This window comes from Dreissena polymorpha, chromosome 14 (genome assembly GCF_020536995.1).
Source record: "Dreissena polymorpha isolate Duluth1 chromosome 14, UMN_Dpol_1.0, whole genome shotgun sequence".
Classification (NCBI taxonomy): Eukaryota; Metazoa; Mollusca; class Bivalvia; order Myida; family Dreissenidae; genus Dreissena; species Dreissena polymorpha.
Genome location: NC_068368.1, coordinates 30,721,328 through 30,742,275, shown reverse-complemented (window position 1 = coordinate 30,742,275; position 20,948 = coordinate 30,721,328). Strand labels below are relative to the sequence as shown.

The 20,948-nt window shown below is 34.5% G+C and overlaps 1 protein-coding gene across 3 annotated transcripts in view; it reads left to right on the top strand.

Moving 5' to 3' along the window:
- Positions 1 to 20,948, top strand: part of LOC127859048 (solute carrier organic anion transporter family member 4C1-like) — a 45,938-nt gene that overhangs the window by 7,415 nt on the left and 17,575 nt on the right. For all 3 annotated transcript variants that reach the window (XM_052396449.1, XM_052396451.1, XM_052396450.1), the window contains exons 2-6: positions 9,088 to 9,404; positions 12,383 to 12,523; positions 13,064 to 13,204; positions 14,034 to 14,198; positions 15,768 to 15,870. In XM_052396449.1, coding sequence (XP_052252409.1) covers positions 9,197 to 9,404; positions 12,383 to 12,523; positions 13,064 to 13,204; positions 14,034 to 14,198; positions 15,768 to 15,870 — 758 coding nt within the window. In that variant the 5' untranslated portion in view covers positions 9,088 to 9,196. The remainder of the gene's footprint in view (positions 1 to 9,087; positions 9,405 to 12,382; positions 12,524 to 13,063; positions 13,205 to 14,033; positions 14,199 to 15,767; positions 15,871 to 20,948) is intronic.

Here is a 20,948-nt window from a genome sequence, read left to right as displayed (position 1 = left end):
TACATACAGAAGGAAAACAATCGTTGTTTCTAATGGCACTTGTCTTATTTATACTGCAATAATAAAACTAAAAGTATTTAATCGACGCTTTAGTTTATTGTTTGATATCAAAACGAAAGTGCGAGTAGCTATATCAAAAATAAATACAGATCAACTTTTTATTTACCGCGATGTATACAATAAACATAGACACTGTCATGCGGTTATGTTAACCCATTTATGCATAGTGGACTCTCCCATTCTTCTAAATTGGATCAATTTATTTCCAAATTAGGGATGTCTAGTATATTTATTTCTATATTTAGAATATTTCTTACAGAAATTCTTTTAAGCAAACAGCGGAGACCCAGATGAGACGCCGCATCATGCGGCGTCTCATCCGGGTCTACGCTGTTTGCCAAGGCCTTTTTTCTAGACGATAGGCATAAATGGGTTAATGTTAAAAAGAAAAGCAACACAGAAATACAATATAAGTATTGAATTAAGTCTCTTTTACGACAAATAATTAAACACACGAAGAAACAAACACAAATCTGAATAAAAAGGTAATTGCAAAATTTAAACATCTTTATGAAAAGTATGTTCCATTTTTATATCGGAAATCGAAACTAACGAATTCTATCGCTTAAAAAGCCTTTGATGTTATACCTAACGAGTGCTTCTAACTTGATTTTAAACAAATGGGGCTGCTTTTAGCATTTACATTGATGTAAATTGATTTTCGATACAAAATAAATAAAACGAGGGGGTATTGGTCTCTAAATTAACATTTAATTATGTAAATCGTGGATAACAGCTGCTCTTTATTTAAATGAGTGAAACAATACCTCTGATATAGATATTCCTAGAATAATGCGTCTCTGTTGAGCATAGTAATTTCTAACATTATTTGAATTTCGTATACAAGTGATTGATAAAGAACAGAACAGAACATTTTATTTAAGACTTGTACATGTACATCGTCTTCGATACATAAACATATATAATACATAAAACAACATGACATAGCATTAAATGAAAGAGTTATACGAACTTACATTTTTTTGCTTAACAATACATACTCGAGAACTTATTCGGAGATGAACTGTGTTTTAGTAATTTACAGAATTAAGTGCATTTCTGTAGTTTAGAGCTTCCTTAACAAACTTACAAAGATTATTTATATCTGTCTTATTACACGAGGTCAAAAGTTGTGTAAATTTAAATACAGAAGGTTTAACATAGTAATATTGTTTAATATATTTCTTTCTAATTACAGTATAACAAATGCATATAATGACAAAATGGTACTCGTCCTCTATATCTCTAGAGTTGCAAAAGGTACAATATCTTTCTTCTCTAGAAATTTGTCTATAACGGCCTATTTGTATGTTTAGAGTAAGTCCGTTTATTCAAAGTTTGCTCATAAAAAAACGATTACTTTTGGACAAAATATCTAGATATGGTTCATAGTAATGTGATTGTTTACAATACTTGTATAGATTTAACAAAGAGCTATTTTCTATTTTAGACATAGTTTCTTGCTTAAAAGTGTCTATAATACGGGTTTTAAATTCATTCACAAATGTATCCTGATCGATAACGTTAGGATTGTCAAATATATATGCAAAGCCATATTCTGTTAACAATTTTCTGATATTTGCGGCCCAATTCAAATGACCGTTATAACAATCTGCTACAGATTGTGAAAAAATAGTTTTAATAATTATATTGTTTGAGGTTACAATTTTCAACCAGTATTTAATCATTCTAAAATACCTAATAATAAATACAGGGTATCGTCCTAATTCACTATATGTGACTTCATTACATGTATTTATTTTATCATTCAATAACCGCTTACAGAACTTGAGATGCACTCTTTCCAGTTCCTTTGACTTAGTATATCCCCAAACCTCACAGGAATAATTCAAAATAGGAATCACAAAGGCATCAAATAACTGACGCATTGTCTAAGGTCTTAAGCCAAATTCCTTACACTTACACAAAAGAACTTTCATAGCTTTCAACGCTTTCCCAATTAGATGCTCTTGATTTAAGATAAATTTGCCAGTGTAATTAAAGACTGTTCCTAAGTAGTTAAAATCACTCACAACTTCTATGTTTCCCCATTGCATGTCCAGCTTTTATTATGCCATAAGCCCCCGTTTACGAAAAAAAAAGATTTTTGTCTTTTAAGTATTTACCTTTAGACTCCACGGTCACGATATGTTTTTAAAATATTTAAATGTTGCTGTACTTCATATGGTGTTTTATCTATAATTGCCATATCATCTGCAAAGAGTAAAAGTATTTAAAAATATCATCAAACATAAGGCCACAATTTGTATCCTTTTTCAAAAACAACTCCAAATCTTCAACAAAGATAGAAAACAAAAGAGGTGACAATACCTCACCTTGACGTTATCCAACTGGGTATTCAAAGTAATCGGAAAAATTACAACACAGTTTAACTCGAGATTTAACATGCTGATACATATCTCTTATAATTCTTAAAAGCTTTCCGCGTATTCCACTATTATACAATTTAAACCATAAGCCATTTCTATAAATAGAATCAAAACATGTCATCATATCAACAAAAATAACATATAATCAAAAATTATTTTCATTTATATATTTTTGAACAATAGACATAAGTACATATATTGCATCAACAGTTGATCGTCCCTTACGAAATCCGAACTGAGCGTCCGAAATAGTGTTATTTTCGCTACAAAATTGCTCTATTCGCTTGTTTAAAACGGTTGTAAAAAGTTTTGCTAGACAACTAACCAAAGTAATACCTCTATGATTATTCACATTGTTTTTATCACCCTTTTTGTGTAGCGGAATTATTATACATTCAGTCCAATCGTCAGGAAAAAACCTGCATTAAGTATAGAATTAACAAGAAATATCTTTAAAAAAGATATACGGCGTAAATAGTTTAATGAATGAGATCAAGTATAGCGAATGTCTTTTTCTGTGCAGTTCTTAGCTGCATCACACGCAGTACGGGATGTTACGGGGAGTTTTCGCGGCTTATTTTACATTATAACATATTGCTGGTCATAAACCTATAGATACAAAACAGAAAACCAAAAGAAGAATGGAAGTGAAATTTAAACATATGAGTCAACCGGCCACACGAGAAGTATCCGTATTTATAGGCGCGTTCTTCGAACAAACCTGTTTTAGTGGTTTGTCGGGCATTGCTATTTGATTCGATTATTAACAGTATCAATTATCATCGTGCTAATGCTTAAAGTGATATTATGGGCATTTTGCACTGTTGAATTGAGCTGAAAAGAATTAACAGGTCAAAATAGTTAGTTAAAATGTGGTTACTGATTAATTATCTGCAACTCACCTTGCTACCAGTTGTTTATAAAAATATATTTTATATTCGATATTCTTACGTGACCCACCCAGTCCTGTAAGCTGAAATGATCCGTAAAACAATTTCGTGTCTTTGTGTCGTATGAACAAATCTGCACTAAAACTAAATTTAGGTTCAACTCGTAAACGCATGATCAGTTATCAAACGAAAGTACGGTTGATATTCAAATGCATTATTTTTCTCTTTCTGGTATATTGTTTTAGTATGATGATGCTGCATTAATTAATATAAGTGTATATGAAGTAGAAACATCAAAAATAATCAACGGTTGCGATAGACACCTATAAACTGTTACATGCTCATAATATCACTTTAGTACATTAGGCAATATGGACGAATAATTATTGGTAAATTTATCAACAATAATATTTATCATTGTATTGTTGAAAACACATTAAGAATCTATTATTTACATACCATAATTATATTGCTGAATATCTTCATTTAACATATTTCTGGTCTAAAGAAAATTCCAGGTCACCTAGTTCACGGATAGCGTCTTTATTATATAACGATTATTTTACTGGCCGCCAACTCCGGTGATGACCTGTATATAAACTCTGAATGTCCGCGTATTGACCCGATATACCTCGCGGGTTGAAATGCAATGCTTTTAAGTGAGGCCTCGCTTCCGCTGCTCTTTATACTTTTACATGTTAACATGTTGACAGGAATAAGGAAGTAAGTACTAAATATGAGAACATAGCCTTTTAAGTATAAACGCTCTTGCGCTGGTAATACTCTGAAAATAAAAGGTGTACGCACAAACTGTATTGATGTCGAGCATTGAGTGTAAAACTGTTCTATCTATTAAGCCTTTTCATTCGAGATAAAATTGTTTCATACAGTAAAACAGTGTTACAAAGACGCGGATATGTTTCCAATGTTCTGGTGGTATACTCAAATCAGCCAATGGAATAAATGAAGTGTATTCATTCGTACCTAGCCGCGGGAAATTTTATTGGAATTTTATTGGACACTTACAAAGGTCAGGCTAAGGTGAAAAGCTGGCTTATGCAGCTTACGCCGAAAAAGATCACATAAATGTGCTGACAAAATATCGATACTTTCGATAAAATATTCATTCAGAACACAATCACTACCATACGCTTTGTTCTTTTTCAACGATTTTACTGCAGAAACAATTTCGTTAACGGTAAAAGGTCGCTCTAACTCGGGGAAAGATTCATTGGGAATATTAAAATCATTACTTTCACAAAGAGCTTCCGCCTGAATATTTGTACACTCAAATATTTCGTTACCTATGTTTGAAAAATAATCTTTCAACTCGTCTAATGATAAATTATTATTAAAATTATCTTTTCGTTTTCTAAAGTATTTCCAAAATTCTTTTGGTTAACATTTTTTTAGGTTTTGAATTTCATTCATTTTACGCGCATAAAAATTTTACCTCTTTTTGCGTATAAACGTTTTATATCTTGTTTTACTTTCGCATAATTGTTCCCTATTTAAGTCCGACGGACAAACATAAAAACGACTCAGATGTTCAAGATATTCGTTGCGAATACGTATGCGTTCGGCGTCAAACCAATCAGAATGTTTCATAGGAGATTCATTATCAAAACAACATTTGAGTGTAACAATCCGTTGTTAAGAAAACAATGGATCCGCAACGTTGCGTAAAACAGTGGTAAAATCATTCAGAGCCTTATTTATTGACTGCCTATTGTCACAGCTTATATCATGAACAATCGAATGTAATCTCGGTAAACTATTAACCCTTTCAGTGCGGGAACCGAATTTTGAAGGCCTTTGCAAACAGTTTGGATCCTGATGAGACGCCACAGAACGTGGCGTCTCATCATATCCAAACTGTTTGCTATTCTGATAGTAATCTTTGAAAAAATCGAAGAAAATGCTAATTTTAGAAATTCAGCAGACGACATTTTAGCAGAAGACAAATTACTCAGCATGCAAAGGGTTAAACCAGATCGGAACTGTTGTAAAAACGCATCATTCCATTTATAGTTAGTTTCTGAGTAACTATCGTAACAATTTTTGAACGTATTACACAGCAATGTTAATTGTATCGGTGCGTGATCGCTCCACTCATTAAATGGACCAATATTTAAATCCCCTATCAATGAAAAGTGACGTTCACTGCACAGAACATAATCAATGACAGATGAACCGTTATGTATGGAACGCCTTGACTGTCTTATAATACTAAAACTTGTGATATTACGTCAATCTGACTGTGCATGAATGCCTGCAACCATTATATATATGCATAATCACAATATATAAGTACATAATTCAAATATATACCTATAAAGCATTAATATATTAATATATAATTTTCTTATATATAGATAAAATGTAAAAGTATACAGATACGAATGTAGTATATACAGATAATCTTCCATTATATAAAGGCATTACTTCTTTATATGAATGCCTGTAACCACTATATATATGCATAATAACAATATATAAATACATATTTTGAATATATAAAGATAAAGCATTAATATATACAGATATAATTTTCTTATTTATAGATATATAATCTTCCATTATATAAAGGCATTACTTCTTTATATGAAGGCAAAAGATCTTTATATGAATGTCTGTAACCATTATATATATGCATAATCACAATATATAAATACATAATTTCAATATATACAGATAAAGCATTAATATATAAAGATATAATTTTCATATATATAGATATATAATCTTCCATTATTTAAAGGTATTACTTCTTTATATGAAGGCAAAAGACCTTTATATGAACATAAATTAGTATTATGTTACCACAGATTGCTCCGGTAACAAACACATTCAACACGCAATCTTAACTTTGTATGGATTTATGTAATAACGTAATTATCTTAATAAAACAACTATTAAGGATCATACAAAACATTGAAATCTTTCTGTACTATAAATTTATCTTTACGTGTTGAGATTACATGTTTACATAAATTAATTTAAGATTTTTAACGTATTTTTCAAATTGTATCTGCATATAAAGACGATATGTGTTTATATAATTACGATTTATGTTTATATAAAGGCATTTTGCCTTTATATAAACAAGTTATGCCTATATATAATGAGAAAAGATTCGTTATCATTATTACATAACGATTTATGTTCATATAAAGATATTTTGCCTTCATATAAAGAAGTAATGCCTTTATACAATGGAAGATTATCTGTGTATAATACATTCGTATCTGCATATTTTTACATTTTATCTATTTATAAGAAATTATGTCTTTATACATTAATGCTTTATCTGTATATATTCAAAGTATGTATTTATATATTGTGATTATGCACATATATAATTGTTACAGGCATTCATACACAGTCAGATTGACGTAATATCACAAGTTTTGGTATTACAAGACAGTGAAGGCGTTCCATAGTTATGTGACAAAAATGTAAAATTATTACTATTGCCAACACAGCCATTAACAATACGAATGTTAAGAGATTTACGCAAATCTAGAAGTTTAACACCATGGTTATTATGTGAACGATCAACAGAGGCCCGTAATGGAGTACAGTCGGGTTAAAGAAGTGTGTGTAGTTAACATGTCGTTAAAATCTTCATTACTTGGTAATATGTTATTTTTATCTTACTGATATAAATATTAATGTAGTGTAAACACCTTTACTGTACTTAAGATTAGAAGGGCTTATTTTACTTAGTGCGTTTTAAACAGTGAGCATGGTGTCCGCTCTCTTATTCATTTTGTTTTCATCAGAGCTTCACCAAACTTGGTCAGAAGTTGTATCTAGATGTTGTCTAGGTCAAGTTTGAATATGGGTCATGCCTGGTCAAAAACTAGGTCACGGGGTCACTTAGTGCGTTTTAAACATTGAGCATGATGTCCGCTGTTTTTTGTGAAGACAATATGCAAAATATTCTGTGGCATGTGGGGGTATTCGTCACGTCTGTGACAAAGCTCTAGTTGTATTACGAATAGTTACGATGGTTACGGGTGCTTAACAGATTGTACTTAAAATGTCGAAGAAAAGTGAGTCAAAGCGTTTCAACAATGATTTTCAAACGGCTTTAACGGTCTTAAATCGACATTAATCCACTTTCAACCCAAAACTTATCAAAATAGTGAGAAATTAAGTTAAGCGTCAGAGAATGATTCGATGATTGTGAAAAGCATGAGACTTGACATGTGTTTACAACATAACTTCAACGCATGTATCATTGAATACCAATAATGCTTTTTATTTCTATTTGTCGTCACCTGGCCTTCAACTTACAACAAACAAGTTGCTAAAAGTTAAAAGCGCAAGATCCGCTTTAGCTATTTGACTTAACAATCGCACATTCTCGGCCCTTTCCGTCAAACATCGGATAAGTACCTCGAAGGAGATAGTATGAATACACATTTCGGAAGCGGTATTGCGGTCTACCTACGCGGGCCTACGCGAATCAAAATTACATAGTAAAAACAAACATGACCGGTTTTGCGAGTTGTTTACATTTTGCAAAGATGAAAATGGGGATTTTCTATGCTCTGAAGCCAGAGCAAGTACAAACTCTACAGGAATTATGGACGCCGTCGTTGTTATTGTTTTTGTTGTTGTAACATTCTTAGAATGGTATCACGTGGGCGGACTACTTTCAACCCGTATTTCTCCCGAGTCCGATTATGATATTCTGCGAGGGGTACCGAATGTTTGACTTAACTAACGCCGTAATTCGCGCTTAATACTAGCACTTGGGATCGAATGTATGCCAACCAGTATTTCGTACAATACAATAGAATTTACAAAACAGATGTTCACACACCATCTACAAATTCACGGCCTTTTCACGGGTTTTTGTCTCACAATACAAGACAAAATACATTAACCGATATGATTCTTTTCATTTCTTTCCTTGAAATTCGCGTTATTTGATATATTGAAAGCAATATTGTGTTATCAACATAACGCGTTTATTGACAGTATATTCCGTCTTCCCGTGAAGAGTTATTAAATGAGCACTGACCCTTACCAATTTACCGGTAATGCGTAATTGTTACTGGTCCAGAGGGTAGTCCGCATCTCCTTACACTGAAGTGTGCTTCATCATATACTTCAAAGACGTGGTAATGTTGCCAATGTTTTGAGGGATCGTCCTTAAATCCGCCAATCGAATAAATCAAGATAATTCGTTCGGGTTTTCTGGCGTTATGCTAAAGGTCATTTAATGTGAAAAGCTGGCTTAATCAGCTACGCCGAAAAGTGGGATAGAAAAAATCCACGTAGTCTTCTCTCAAGACACTTTTCTACGTTTGCACACATGTGAAATGTGCATGTTTGTTTAATGCCGTCACCAAGATATATCTTTATTTGTTTGAAAGACTTACTAAATCGTGGAAACGACATTTGGTTTCGATAACTAGCTGAAGGGAACGATTTGTAATTTGTGGCAAGAGATAGATAACTTGTGTTGACGGTAAAGTAAGGTGTGGGAAAGAGATACGGAAGTCGTGGTTATGACATATCTAGCCAATTAAATATAGCTCCCTCTAAATACACGTTGTTTAACGGGTGTTTTTAATAGGCTGATATAAATTTACTGTGTCAGTTACACGAGATAGTCATTTCCACAACGAAAAATCGTGAGAACGAGAAACTAAATTGTGTTTACATCTTAAATCGAAACACATACACATGTCACATGTAGCCACGTGTTGGTCTAATATGTTTATTTTCAGGCTTCGTATTACATCAGATACAGAGCACTTTGCGTGACGTCATCACTTAATAAACTCGTTGCGTCGTCATTGAAACGACGAGTCACATTCTTAACATAATACTATCAATATGAAAGGTAAACATGTAAACAATGGTCACAAATATGAAATAAACGAGTCGAAAATGTCGACGGGGAGTAATGACGTCATTGTCACTGATGACGTCAAGGGGGAGGACGTAAAGTGCGGCTACGGAACGTGCAAACCCAGGACGCTGCAAAAGTTCAACAATCCGAAATTTCTGCTATTCGTGATGTGTGTGTTTACAGTCAGTCAAGGTAGGTTGTCATGTTGTGTTGTTTGATACAGTAACATTTCCGTTAAGTGGAACACATTGTACAATACAACTTCCGTTAATTGGGACACACTGCTCAATAAAACTTCCGTTAATTTGGGACACAGTGTACAGTAAAACTTACGTAAATTGAGGAGCATTGTATACCGTGGTTAAACTTCCGTTAACTAGACAAATTGTACCGGACAACATGTGTGCGTGCGTGCGCTTGTGTGTATTTTCTTAAACACGAAATGTACTCTTAATGTGTTGCTCAGCCATTTGCTTTTTTTTTATTCAATATAAAACATACAATGTAAATATGTGCATAAGCAAGAACAAAAGTGGTATAATACAACAGTAATAATGTCAAACACATATTATACATGATATGCTAGGATATACTGTTTTTTGTTGTTGCTTTGGTTGCCTGTGGTGCATGCTATTATGTTTAAATGTAATAATCAATCATATAGATGATTTGCGTAGAGTTAGGTAGAAGACAACTGGACTGGGTTATGAAAGTTTATAAATGCGTTTCCATTTTTGTTCAAAAATATGAAGTTTATCGTTGTTGAGGGCTATTTCTTTTTCAATTTGGATCTTTAATTTTAAATAGTTTATAAAACAGTTGAAAGTAGGTATTTGTTTTTTGTATTTGAAGCTAAATATAAAATATTTCATGAATATGATAATGTGGTTCACAGTGTTTTTAATTTCTGGTATTTTAAAAGTATTCACACCGAAACTTATATTTAAGAGAGACAGTTTTAATTTTAATTGTTGTTTCTCTAGAAATGTTGTTAACTGGTTCCATAGAATTTGAATATGTTTGCACTCCCAGAAAAGTTGTTCTATTGTTTCAATTTGTTCGCTGCATATATCACATAAATTTGTGTTGGATAGGTTGCACTTAAAAAGGTATTTATTTGTAGCTATGATTCTATGGACATATTTATATTGAAAATTTCTCAGTGTGCTATTTATAGTTGTTTTATATGGCATGATAAATATTTGTTTCCAATTAAATTCTTGTTCTCGAAGAAGGCTTTGCCATTTATTTTGAATCTTGGAGTTTTCTGCAGGGTGTTTAATTTGTAGTTTGTAAAATATTTTGTTTGTTTTGTTTTGTTTTGCAAGTATGTTTTCCGTGAATGATGTTTGAGTACATGGTGTGTTATTTGTATTAATTGTAGATTTAATATGTTTGGGTATGCTTTTAATTAATGTGTAATACATTAGGATATTGCCTGAAGGTATTCCGTATATATAACATATATTCTCAAAAGATTAAAAGTCTTTTATTCTGCAATCGTACAATTGGTCGACATATTTAATGTTTTGTTCAAACCAATGTTTCTAGAAAAAAGTCTTATTGTTTGAAGTTTTGTCTTTATTGTTCCATAAAATAGTTTTACTGGTGATTTGGGTTTCTAGATTATGAGTAACATTAGTCCATGCCGAAAAAAAATTAGATAGAAAAATGTTTTCGTTTGCAATTTCATGCAAAATGGTATTGCTGATGTTACATTAAAAAAGTAACGAGTCACCATATTTTTTTAGGATTTCCTGGTAGAATAATTTCCATTTACTTGTATTGGTATTATCTAGATATCTTTTAACCCAGCTGCATTTAATTGCATTCAAGAATAAGCCGATGTCCGTTAATTGGATACCTCCATTTTCTACAGATTGAAATAACTGATTTCGCTTAATGTTATCAGGTTTACCGTCCCATATGAATTTTTTTTTAAATATTTCTGATTGTATATCTTTAATAATATCAGTTGGTGGGTTTGGGAGAACTGTTAGTGTATAAATTAATTTAGGGAGTGCAAACGTTTTCAACACAGTGTTTTTTTCCGATCAGTGTAAGTTTATGATGCTGCCATGATTTTAAACAATTTTTATTTTTTTGTAATTTAGGCAATATGTTATTTAGAACTGTTTTATTTTCATTGTTTGTAAAGGTTATTCCTAACGTTGTTGCTTCATCTGATGTCCAGTGGAATTTCATTTCTTTTTTAAGTTGAATATTACTTTTTTCAAATTTACCTACTCGTAGCACAGTGCATTTACTTATGTTTAGTTTTAGACCTGATGCCGTTCCATAAAGGGTTAGCGATTCTATAAGGTTATTGAATGAGTCACTATTGTCATTTAAAAAATAGGTTGCATCGTCAGCAAATAGGGACTGTTTAATTTCGTCGTCAGGTTCTAGCGATATTCCTTTGATATGTTTATTTGATTGGATATAGTGTGATAGATACTCGATGCATATAATAAATAGCGAGGATGAAAGTGGGCATCCTTGTCTTACCCCTCGTTCGATGTTAAAACTGTTTGAAAAAAAAATCCATTGTTAATAATAATGCTGCTCAGCCATTTGCTGCTAATTGCGTCTAAGTATCAATCAAAGTTACTCCGCACCCATGTCATTTTCATTCAGGCTGTTACTATTCCCCCCAAGTAGGTACCATGTATAGATGGCGAGTGGATTTGCGATGTGAAGCATATAAAAACTGTTTAAAGTGCACACAACTGACGAAATTATATATAAAACTGATTCTCAAATCTTCTGCCATTTTATTGAATGGACTGAAGGGTTGTGGCTGGTCGGCTAATATTGTTTACGATTGACATCCAGTTATTAAAATCGGCAGAACTTGTTGCGGAACTAAAATATTCCTTTATTGTAAAATACATAAGTGGGAACAGACACAAATATTTACAACTAAAACAAAGAAAGAAATATTTACTGAAATAAAAACAAGTTAATGGAAAATCTCATTAAGAGGAAATTATTGGCAATATATGAAGCGTTGAATGCGTTTGTCAGAAATGTTCAATAAATATGGATTTCCTTCGCTCGCTATTAATTAAATTAATTAAATAAAAACGCAATAATATACTTTTTTCGCTCAGAAATCCGTCGAATAAAAGATACATGTGTTTGGGCCTAAAAATAAGTTTAAATCCCAGGGTTTGTTGTGAACGGCATCAACAACGTGAACACGCAGTCCTTGGAGCGGCGCTTCCGGCTGCCCAGCTCCAGGTCCGGTTTGATCTCCAGCGCATACGACTTCGCGGCAGCCATCTTCGGAGTCGTTATCAGCTTTGTCGGTAAGTTCCAACGGTCGTGGCTTTTATTATTGGATATCATTTTATCGTATATACGCATTATTTGAGTGGAAGATACGTGTATCGTGATTTAAAACTATTTCGCCAAAAAACATGAGGTTACATAAAGAACATTTTCTTGTGGTTGCTAGGTTTTAAAACACTAGATATGCGTTCTTCCACTTCAAGTCTGCCTAAATACGATGTTTCAAAGAACCATGCACGGTGATTGTAAGGCAGTACTATACTGAAATGAAATGCTGAGCAATATTAACGTGATAATGGAATAACAATACAAGTATGTCTCGCCATTCATATTTTCTTGGAGGAATCGCCAAATAGATGTGTTTGGTTAACGTTTTATTTAAAAAAAAAGGGATGTTACATAAACAATTAACAGTTGAAGATAGAATTTACGAAAATTATGAAAACGCTTTGCACCAATGTATTGAATTATTACGATTTATTACGAATGTGCTGTAGTTTTGAAAATTTGGAAAACGCTTTCTTTCAATGTATTGACCTAGTATGCATGCGCTGCAGGTTCGGGGCGGTACAAGGCACGTTGGTTGTCCGGGGCCGCGTTCGTGATGGGGCTGGGGTCGCTAACCATGGCGATTCCGCACTTCACCACCGGTCTCTATGACTACGGACAGGGCGTTGTGGGCACCACGTGCAACAAAGGTAGGTGGACACACATCTTACAGTCCTCTTTGGTGAAATTTTGCTACGCGAGAACTTGAGTACCGATAATCTTGCAATTTAAATGAAATCAATTCATACATAATATTCTACTTATTTATATTAAAACAATGAAGAGCTTATTTTTAACAGCATCAGTTTTTAAAAATATATCGGTAGCGCAATTGTTAGTGGATTGCGGAAAACTCATTACGTTAAATAGTTCTGCTTTTAAAATAAATGTATGCGACGTCAATTCGCACGACCGACTTAACGTTAACAACGTTAGAATAAATAGTCACGTGTAAGTCTCAAAACCCCGTAACAATCACAAAAAAGGTAGAAACGCGGTATCAATATTATACACTGCAATGCATAAGTAGCAAACATGACGACAGTGATTGAACAAAGTTGACCTAATTTTCAAACGCGGAAATATTATTCTATATTTTCTTGCGCAGTGTGATATCTTATCCATGTGCTGTGAAATCGTAGTATTCTGTGACTCAAGCATACCCTGCTCTGGGCCAATCAGATTCTTCAAATAAAATAGGATTAATAAAATATTTGCCCCGCTCTGAGAAAAAGGGGCTTAGTGCATGGGAGTTAAGAGTCGATCCAAATTAGCGTATACAGTTTGCACAGGCTTATCAGGGACGACACTCTCCGCTTAAACTTGATTTTCGCTTTGAAAACAATTCATATAAACGAAAAATACCATAAAAGCGGAAATTGTCGTCCTGGATCTGGGACGACAATTTTAGCACATGCATTTAACCCCGTTTTCCCAAATCGCGGCTAATACATTTTTGAAAAACAACAAATATTGCAGGTGCAAATGTGACGGAGGCATGTGAGGAAACGGGACTTAGTAACTACCTGGGCGTGTTCATGACGGGGATGATCCTGCACGGTGTGGGTGGCTGTATCCTGTACACGGTCGGGGTGGGTCTGCTGGATGACAGCGTGGAGGCAACCAAATCACCGCTATACCTGGGTACGAGTTCAGTAGCAACATTGGCCCGTATTCACCAACCGATTCTTAGACTTGATTCTAAGAATGAAGAATATTATTTAATTGGATTTTTCAAACACTGCTTTTTGAATATTGAATCAAACTTGGCATTTACACCCCCCTTCTACACGCCGACGGATAACAGAGAACAATCGTCCCCAACACGTTTTGTTTGTGCCTTGCCTTTTTCCATATCAGCAATATATCAACGTAATTTTTTAGTAAGTAAAGAATTGTGTGTAATAAGCTTATAACATCGCTTGAAAATGAGGCAATAAAAGCTGTTACTTTACAGAAAATGACACAATAATAAATGATGGCAAAAAGCCTATCATCTCAAGAATACTTTAATCAGTCATTTAAGGGAGGCTTCATATTATAAAAAATACTCTAAATAATAGCGCACTAAACAACTGTTTTGGGAGAGCCCATCTAAAATTAGACAATGAGTTACTTCTTTGAAGTGGAAGTTTGTTCACAACCACGACCAAACAGTTATAAATACATGTAGCTGTACTCGTCTTGAGACGCTTTTGAAATTAATTTTAATTAAGTGAAAGAGTAAATAGCGTTACTTCAGGCAGGTCCATCGTGTCCATGTAACAATTACTTTTTCAATACTTTTATGAATCATGAAACGATATTTTTCATTTTTGTCATTTTTACAACTGCTAAGTAGCAGCTGGATAAATATTAACGGTTTCCGAAGCGAAACAAACACATATCCACCGTTTACCACAGAGTTAATGAACACTTTTCTATGGCGAAGGGCTGAGTCGAATGGATTCGCTGCCGAGTCAATTACTTGGGAAGAACCAATAATCCGAGGCTTTTGATGTCTATCATGAATGCGTTTGTTTAATCATCACAATATTTTTGTTATACCCGTATATATATATTTATACATATGAATAACTCGGTAGAGAGTGTGCACCATTTATTTAACGTGTTTCGTTCACTCTGGATCATACGGTGGCATAAAAGGGTCTCTATGACGTGCGCACGCGATAGCTATGACGTGCGCACGCGATAGCTATTACGTGCGCACAATACAGCTATGACGTGCGCACGCGATAGCTATGACGTGTGCACGCGATAGCTGACCAGTTAGAAAAGGTATCAAATAAGCCATTTATTATCAAAACATGGACATATTTTGTGATTTGTTTCATAAGGGATTGCAATCTAATTTCAAGTGATTATTAAGATATAATTCGATATAAAAACACACCATGTGCTCAGTGCGCTATGTACAAAATGGCTGACATTTCGAAAAGTTTCATTGGTCAATTATTGCTTTCGCACGCGCTACCTGTTCTGATCTGATACCTTTTCTGATTGGTCAGCTATGACGTGCGCACGTTATAGCTATCGCGTGCGCACGTCATAGCTATCGCGTGCGCACGTAATAGAGACCGTTAAATAAAACATTTCGTATGTGCCCTTTATGCCACCGTAGGATCATCAGAAAATAAAAATGTATTGCATACATCAATACGAAGGATCCCGGAGATTGTCGATGAATCACGATCGTTTTTTTTTCTTTTGAAGGTATATTATACGGCTTTGCGTCTTTAGGACCCGGGCTAGGGTATATCGTCGGGGGTCAGTTTCTCGATATTTACGTCGACTTCGACAAAGTGGACATGAGCACGTAAGTTCACAACGTCATGTATGTCCAGCTAAGGCGATGGTAACGTTGGATAACATCATGAGACCTCTAGTTAATGGTCAAGGTCATTGTTGTTTAGATAGATGCAACGTTTGCACTAGATTTCTTCATTTAGTATGTAAATAATGAGCTTATTTTTGCGTATTTAGGTTAGAAGCTTGTCTAGCGATGGATTGCATTTGAAGCTTGTGGGGTCACTGTTATTACAAAAACTAGTTTTGCTAGAGGTATTGTCTGCTAATTATACCCCCACAAACGAAGTTTAGGGAGGCATATAGGAGTGAACTTGTCGGTCGGTCGGTCTGTCGGTCCGTATTAAGTGTCCGCTCTATAATTCAAGTAGTTTTCATCCGATCTTCACCAAACTTGGTCAGAAGTTGTATCTACATGATGTCTAAGCCAAGTTCGAACATTGGCCTTGCCGGGTCAAAAACTAGGTCACGGGGTCACTTAGTGCGTTTTAAACATTCAGCATGTTGTCTGCTCTCTAATTAAAGTAGTTTTCATCCGATCTTCACCAAACTTGGTCAGAAGTTGTATCTAGAAGGCCTAGTTCAAACATGGGCCTTGCCGGGTCAAAAACTAAGTCACGGGGTCACTTAGTGCGTTTTAAACATTGAGCATGTTGTCCGCTCTCTAATTCAAGTAGTTTTCATCATATCTTCACCAAACTTGGTCAGAAGTTGTATCTAGTTGATCTTAAGGCCAAGTTCGAACATGGGCCTTGCCGGGTCAAAAACTATGTCACGGGGTCACTCAGAGCGTTTTTTAACATTCAGCATGGTGTCCTCTCTCTTATTCAAGTAGTTTTCATCCGATCTTCACCAAACTTGGTAAGAAGTTTTATCTAGATGATCTGAAGGCCAAGTTCGAACATGTGCCATGCCAGATCAAAAACTAGGTCTCAGGGTCACTTAGTACGTTTTACTCATTGAGCATGGTGTCCGCTCTCTATTTCAAGTAAATTAAATCCGATCTTCACCACACTTGGTCAGAAGTTGTTACTAAATGATGTGTAGGTCAAGTTCGAACATGGGCCATGCCGGGTCAAAAACTAGGTCACTGGGTCACATAGTGTGTTTTAAACCTCACCATGTTGTCCGCTCTGTAATTCAAGTAGTTTTTATCCAATCTTCACCAAAATTGGTCAGAAGTTGTATCTTGATAATGTCTAGGGCAAGTTTGAATATGGGTCATGCTGGGTCAAAAACAAGGTCACGGGGTTACTTAGTGCGTTTTAAACATCACAATGTTGTCCGCTCTCTAATTCAAGAAGTTTTTATCCAATCTTCACTAAACGTGGTCAGAAGTTGTATCTAGATGATGTCTAGGTCAAGTTTGAATATGTGTCATGCCGGGTCAAAAACTAGGTCACGGGGTATCTTAGTGCGTTTTAAACCTCACCATGTTGTCCGCTCTCTAATTCAAGTAGTTTTCATCCAATCCTCACCAAATTTGGTCACAAGTTTTATCTAAATGATCTCTAGCACAAGTTCGACTTGACATTGAACACGTGAAGACGTGGATTACATCGCTGGTGTAAAATGTGTTTTAGAATCAGTTTGGAATAATAGTTTGACAGAAAAAGTGTGAAATATATGGACATAAATAGCGGGTAAACAACTTATTTATCCTCTTTTATCAATAAAGCAATTAATATTGATAGAAAACGTCAAACTTTAAAAATGAAATAAAGTAATCACGAGGAATGGGCGACGCCATTGTAAATTTCACGGACATGCGATTCATGTGATTCACGAGGTGAACTATGTAAACAATCACACGTTGATATTCAAAATATACTACTCAAAACAAGTATGCCTTAGTTACTGATATAAACGATTTATGTGAACAACAGTCGGAGTTTGAACCAGAAAGCAATTTTTATGCAGTAAACTAAATATTTTATTCATAATTCAAAAAGAAAAACACTACAGACATGGAAAAGGACAGTAAAGACGTGAAAGCCGGTGATAAAAGAACCAGAGACAATGTGAGCAGCGTGAGTGACAATAGCATGTGTGAGCAAGTAAGTGTAAGGCAAAAGAAAAAGAAACAGAAGAACGTTAATAAAGTTAAAAGCGATGACGACGATACAGACATAGAAATTGCTACAGAACTAAAAAGCATTAATGAAAAACTGAAAAACGTCATTACCAAGGACAGCAAAGAACTTAAGGATCTAGTTAAAGAGATAGTCATTCAGCTGAAGGAAGAACTGTTTAGTACATTTATACAAAGATTAGATAAAATGGAGGGAGAACTGTTTGATAATGACATTGAAAACAACAAGAAGACCAAACAAATAGACGACTTACGTGGGGAGCTACAAGAACAAAAAGAAGAAAATGAACGCCTAAAAAAAGCCTTGAAAAACAACGAGTATGCAAACCAACTCCACATAAATGAACTTGAGCAATATAGCAGAAGGAACAACATACGGATAGAGGGGATAGAAGACAGCGAAAGAGAGAATTATATAGAAACGACAGAAAAGGTGATAAACACTCTGAACGCCCACATTCCAGATTTGAATTTATCAAAGATTGACATCGACATAAGTCATCGGATTGGTCCTTTTCAGCGACAGAAAAAAAGGCCTATAATAGTAAAGATGGTTTCCCGAATGAGAAGGCACCAAATTATGCAGGCGGCGAAACTACTACGCAAGAAAGCACAACCAGTCTACGTAAATGACCATCTGACCAAGCTCAACGCGGAAGTCTTCGCAAGTGTAAGAAGGAAGCAGTCAGACATTGTCAAATCAACATGGACACGTGAGGGAGCCATCTTTTACAGGGATGTCAATGAACAGACACACAAAGTCAACACAGAACAATATCGTTTCTGGTTGGACCTTCCCTGGCCAAACTGAGAACGCAAAGTGTTAACAGAACCTTTTCTTTTTTATACACTATCAGAAACACAGTGTGTTTGTTTTCGGGGGATCTTGCAACCACAGGTAAATTAAACAAACCACGGAAACCACGAGGAAACTTCCCGAAGCAGAGACGTTAGTTTTGACAGTGCGGTGATAAATACTATAGAATTAAGAAGCAATTAAATATTTATAACATAGTTTGGGCTACTTAAATTATTTAAACTTATTTGTTAAGCAGGTGTTTATATTTTATATAAATAATTAATATATCGTTTAATCATTTGTATCTAGCTTAACATACCAAACACATAAATGACCACATAAAGGACATACATTCGTGATAATGATCATCTAATCGTTTTGTTTTTTTTATAACTTGAGCAACAAACCATTTAAACGAGCCATCGGTTTAAAAAATGAGAAAATCAGAGAGAACGCATGCTTTTATAAATAAAATAGACCAACTCTTAACTGCAACATGTTATTTTAGTAAATTTGTTGATGCCTTTCTTCATTTGTAATTGTTGCTTTTATTGTAAAAAGTAAATGCACAAGTTTGTGATTATGATATAGAAATACTTAAGATATAAAAACTTCTAATGCATGTATAAATGTTGTTGCTGCGGTTGTTAATAACATTTGTTTTCTTTTAGAAAAACTATATATTTCAAATAGATTTTGTTATTTGCAGAGCATCGGTCAGAATAAATGTGTACTACATATATATAACTAAACCCGCTTAAAATGTGTACCTTTAAAAGTTTAACGAGCAATCCGATTAAGATTGTATTGTTAGCAGTTGTTGTTTGCTTTTTTTTTGTTTTTTTTTCCTAAAAATAGCTTAACTATATCTGAAGCGAATGTATCAACTCAGACTTTGTGAATATTTAAGGACTATATATAGGCACACGTCTTTGCTGTCTCGTTTTGTATGTGTTTTATTTTAATTGTGATTGTTATAACACAATATTGTTTGTTTGTTTTGTTTGTTTTTTTTAAAGATTATTTTTATGTGGATCTACAGTTTTTCGAGTCCAATTTAAATTTGAAATGTTTTATGAAGTGAAACATTATAAGATAAATAAGATATTTTTGGAGATGAAAAACATAATTGTGTGTATGCATGTTATGATAAGAGGAGTCAAACACGCACACTCACACATGCACACGCACACAAGACGCATAAACGCTAAAAACTGTTTTGTAGCATACATAGACACATCTTCTTATAACTTGCCATTATGGCTGTCTAAACTTTTGTTTTCGTGTTTTAGACGGCCAAACAGTGGCAGCTTAAAATAAATATACAAGGTTAAATAATGTTTTTTCTGTAACCGTTAAAGCAATCTAGCTTCCACTAGGTGGCTAAAATTAACGGCACTGTTCTTAGAGATAAATAGTTCAGCACACTTGCACATAAGAACACAGACACAAAGGCATACACGCACACGCACACACACACACACACACACACACGCACGCACGCACGCACACACACACACACACACACACACACACGCGCACACACTCGCACACACACACACACACACACACACACACACACACACACACACACACACACACACACACACACACACACACACACACACACACACACACACACACACTCACACACACACACGCACGCACGCACGCACGCACGCACGCACGCGCGCGCGCACGCACACACACACACACACACACATACACACACGCACGCACACACACACGCACACATGCACGCACGCACAAACGCACGCACGCACGCACAAAGAGAGTACGCATACTTTTATAAATGAAAAAGACCAACTCTCAACTGCAACACGTTATTTTAGTAAATATGTTGATGTCTTTCTTCATTCGTAATTGTCGCCTTTATTGTAAAAAGTAAATGCACAAGTTTGTGATTATGATATAGAAATACTTAAGATATGAAAACGTCTAATGTATGTATAAATGTTGTTGCTGCTGTTTTTAATAACATTTGTTTTCTTTTAGAAAAACTAGATACTTTGTTATAGATCTTGGTATTTGCAGTGCATAGGTCAGAATAAATGTGTACTACATATATATAACTAAAACCGCTTAAAATGTGTACCTTCTAAAGTTTAACGAGTAATCCGATTAAGATTGTATTGTTAGCAGTTGTTGTTTTTTTTTTGTTTTTTTTTCCCCTAAA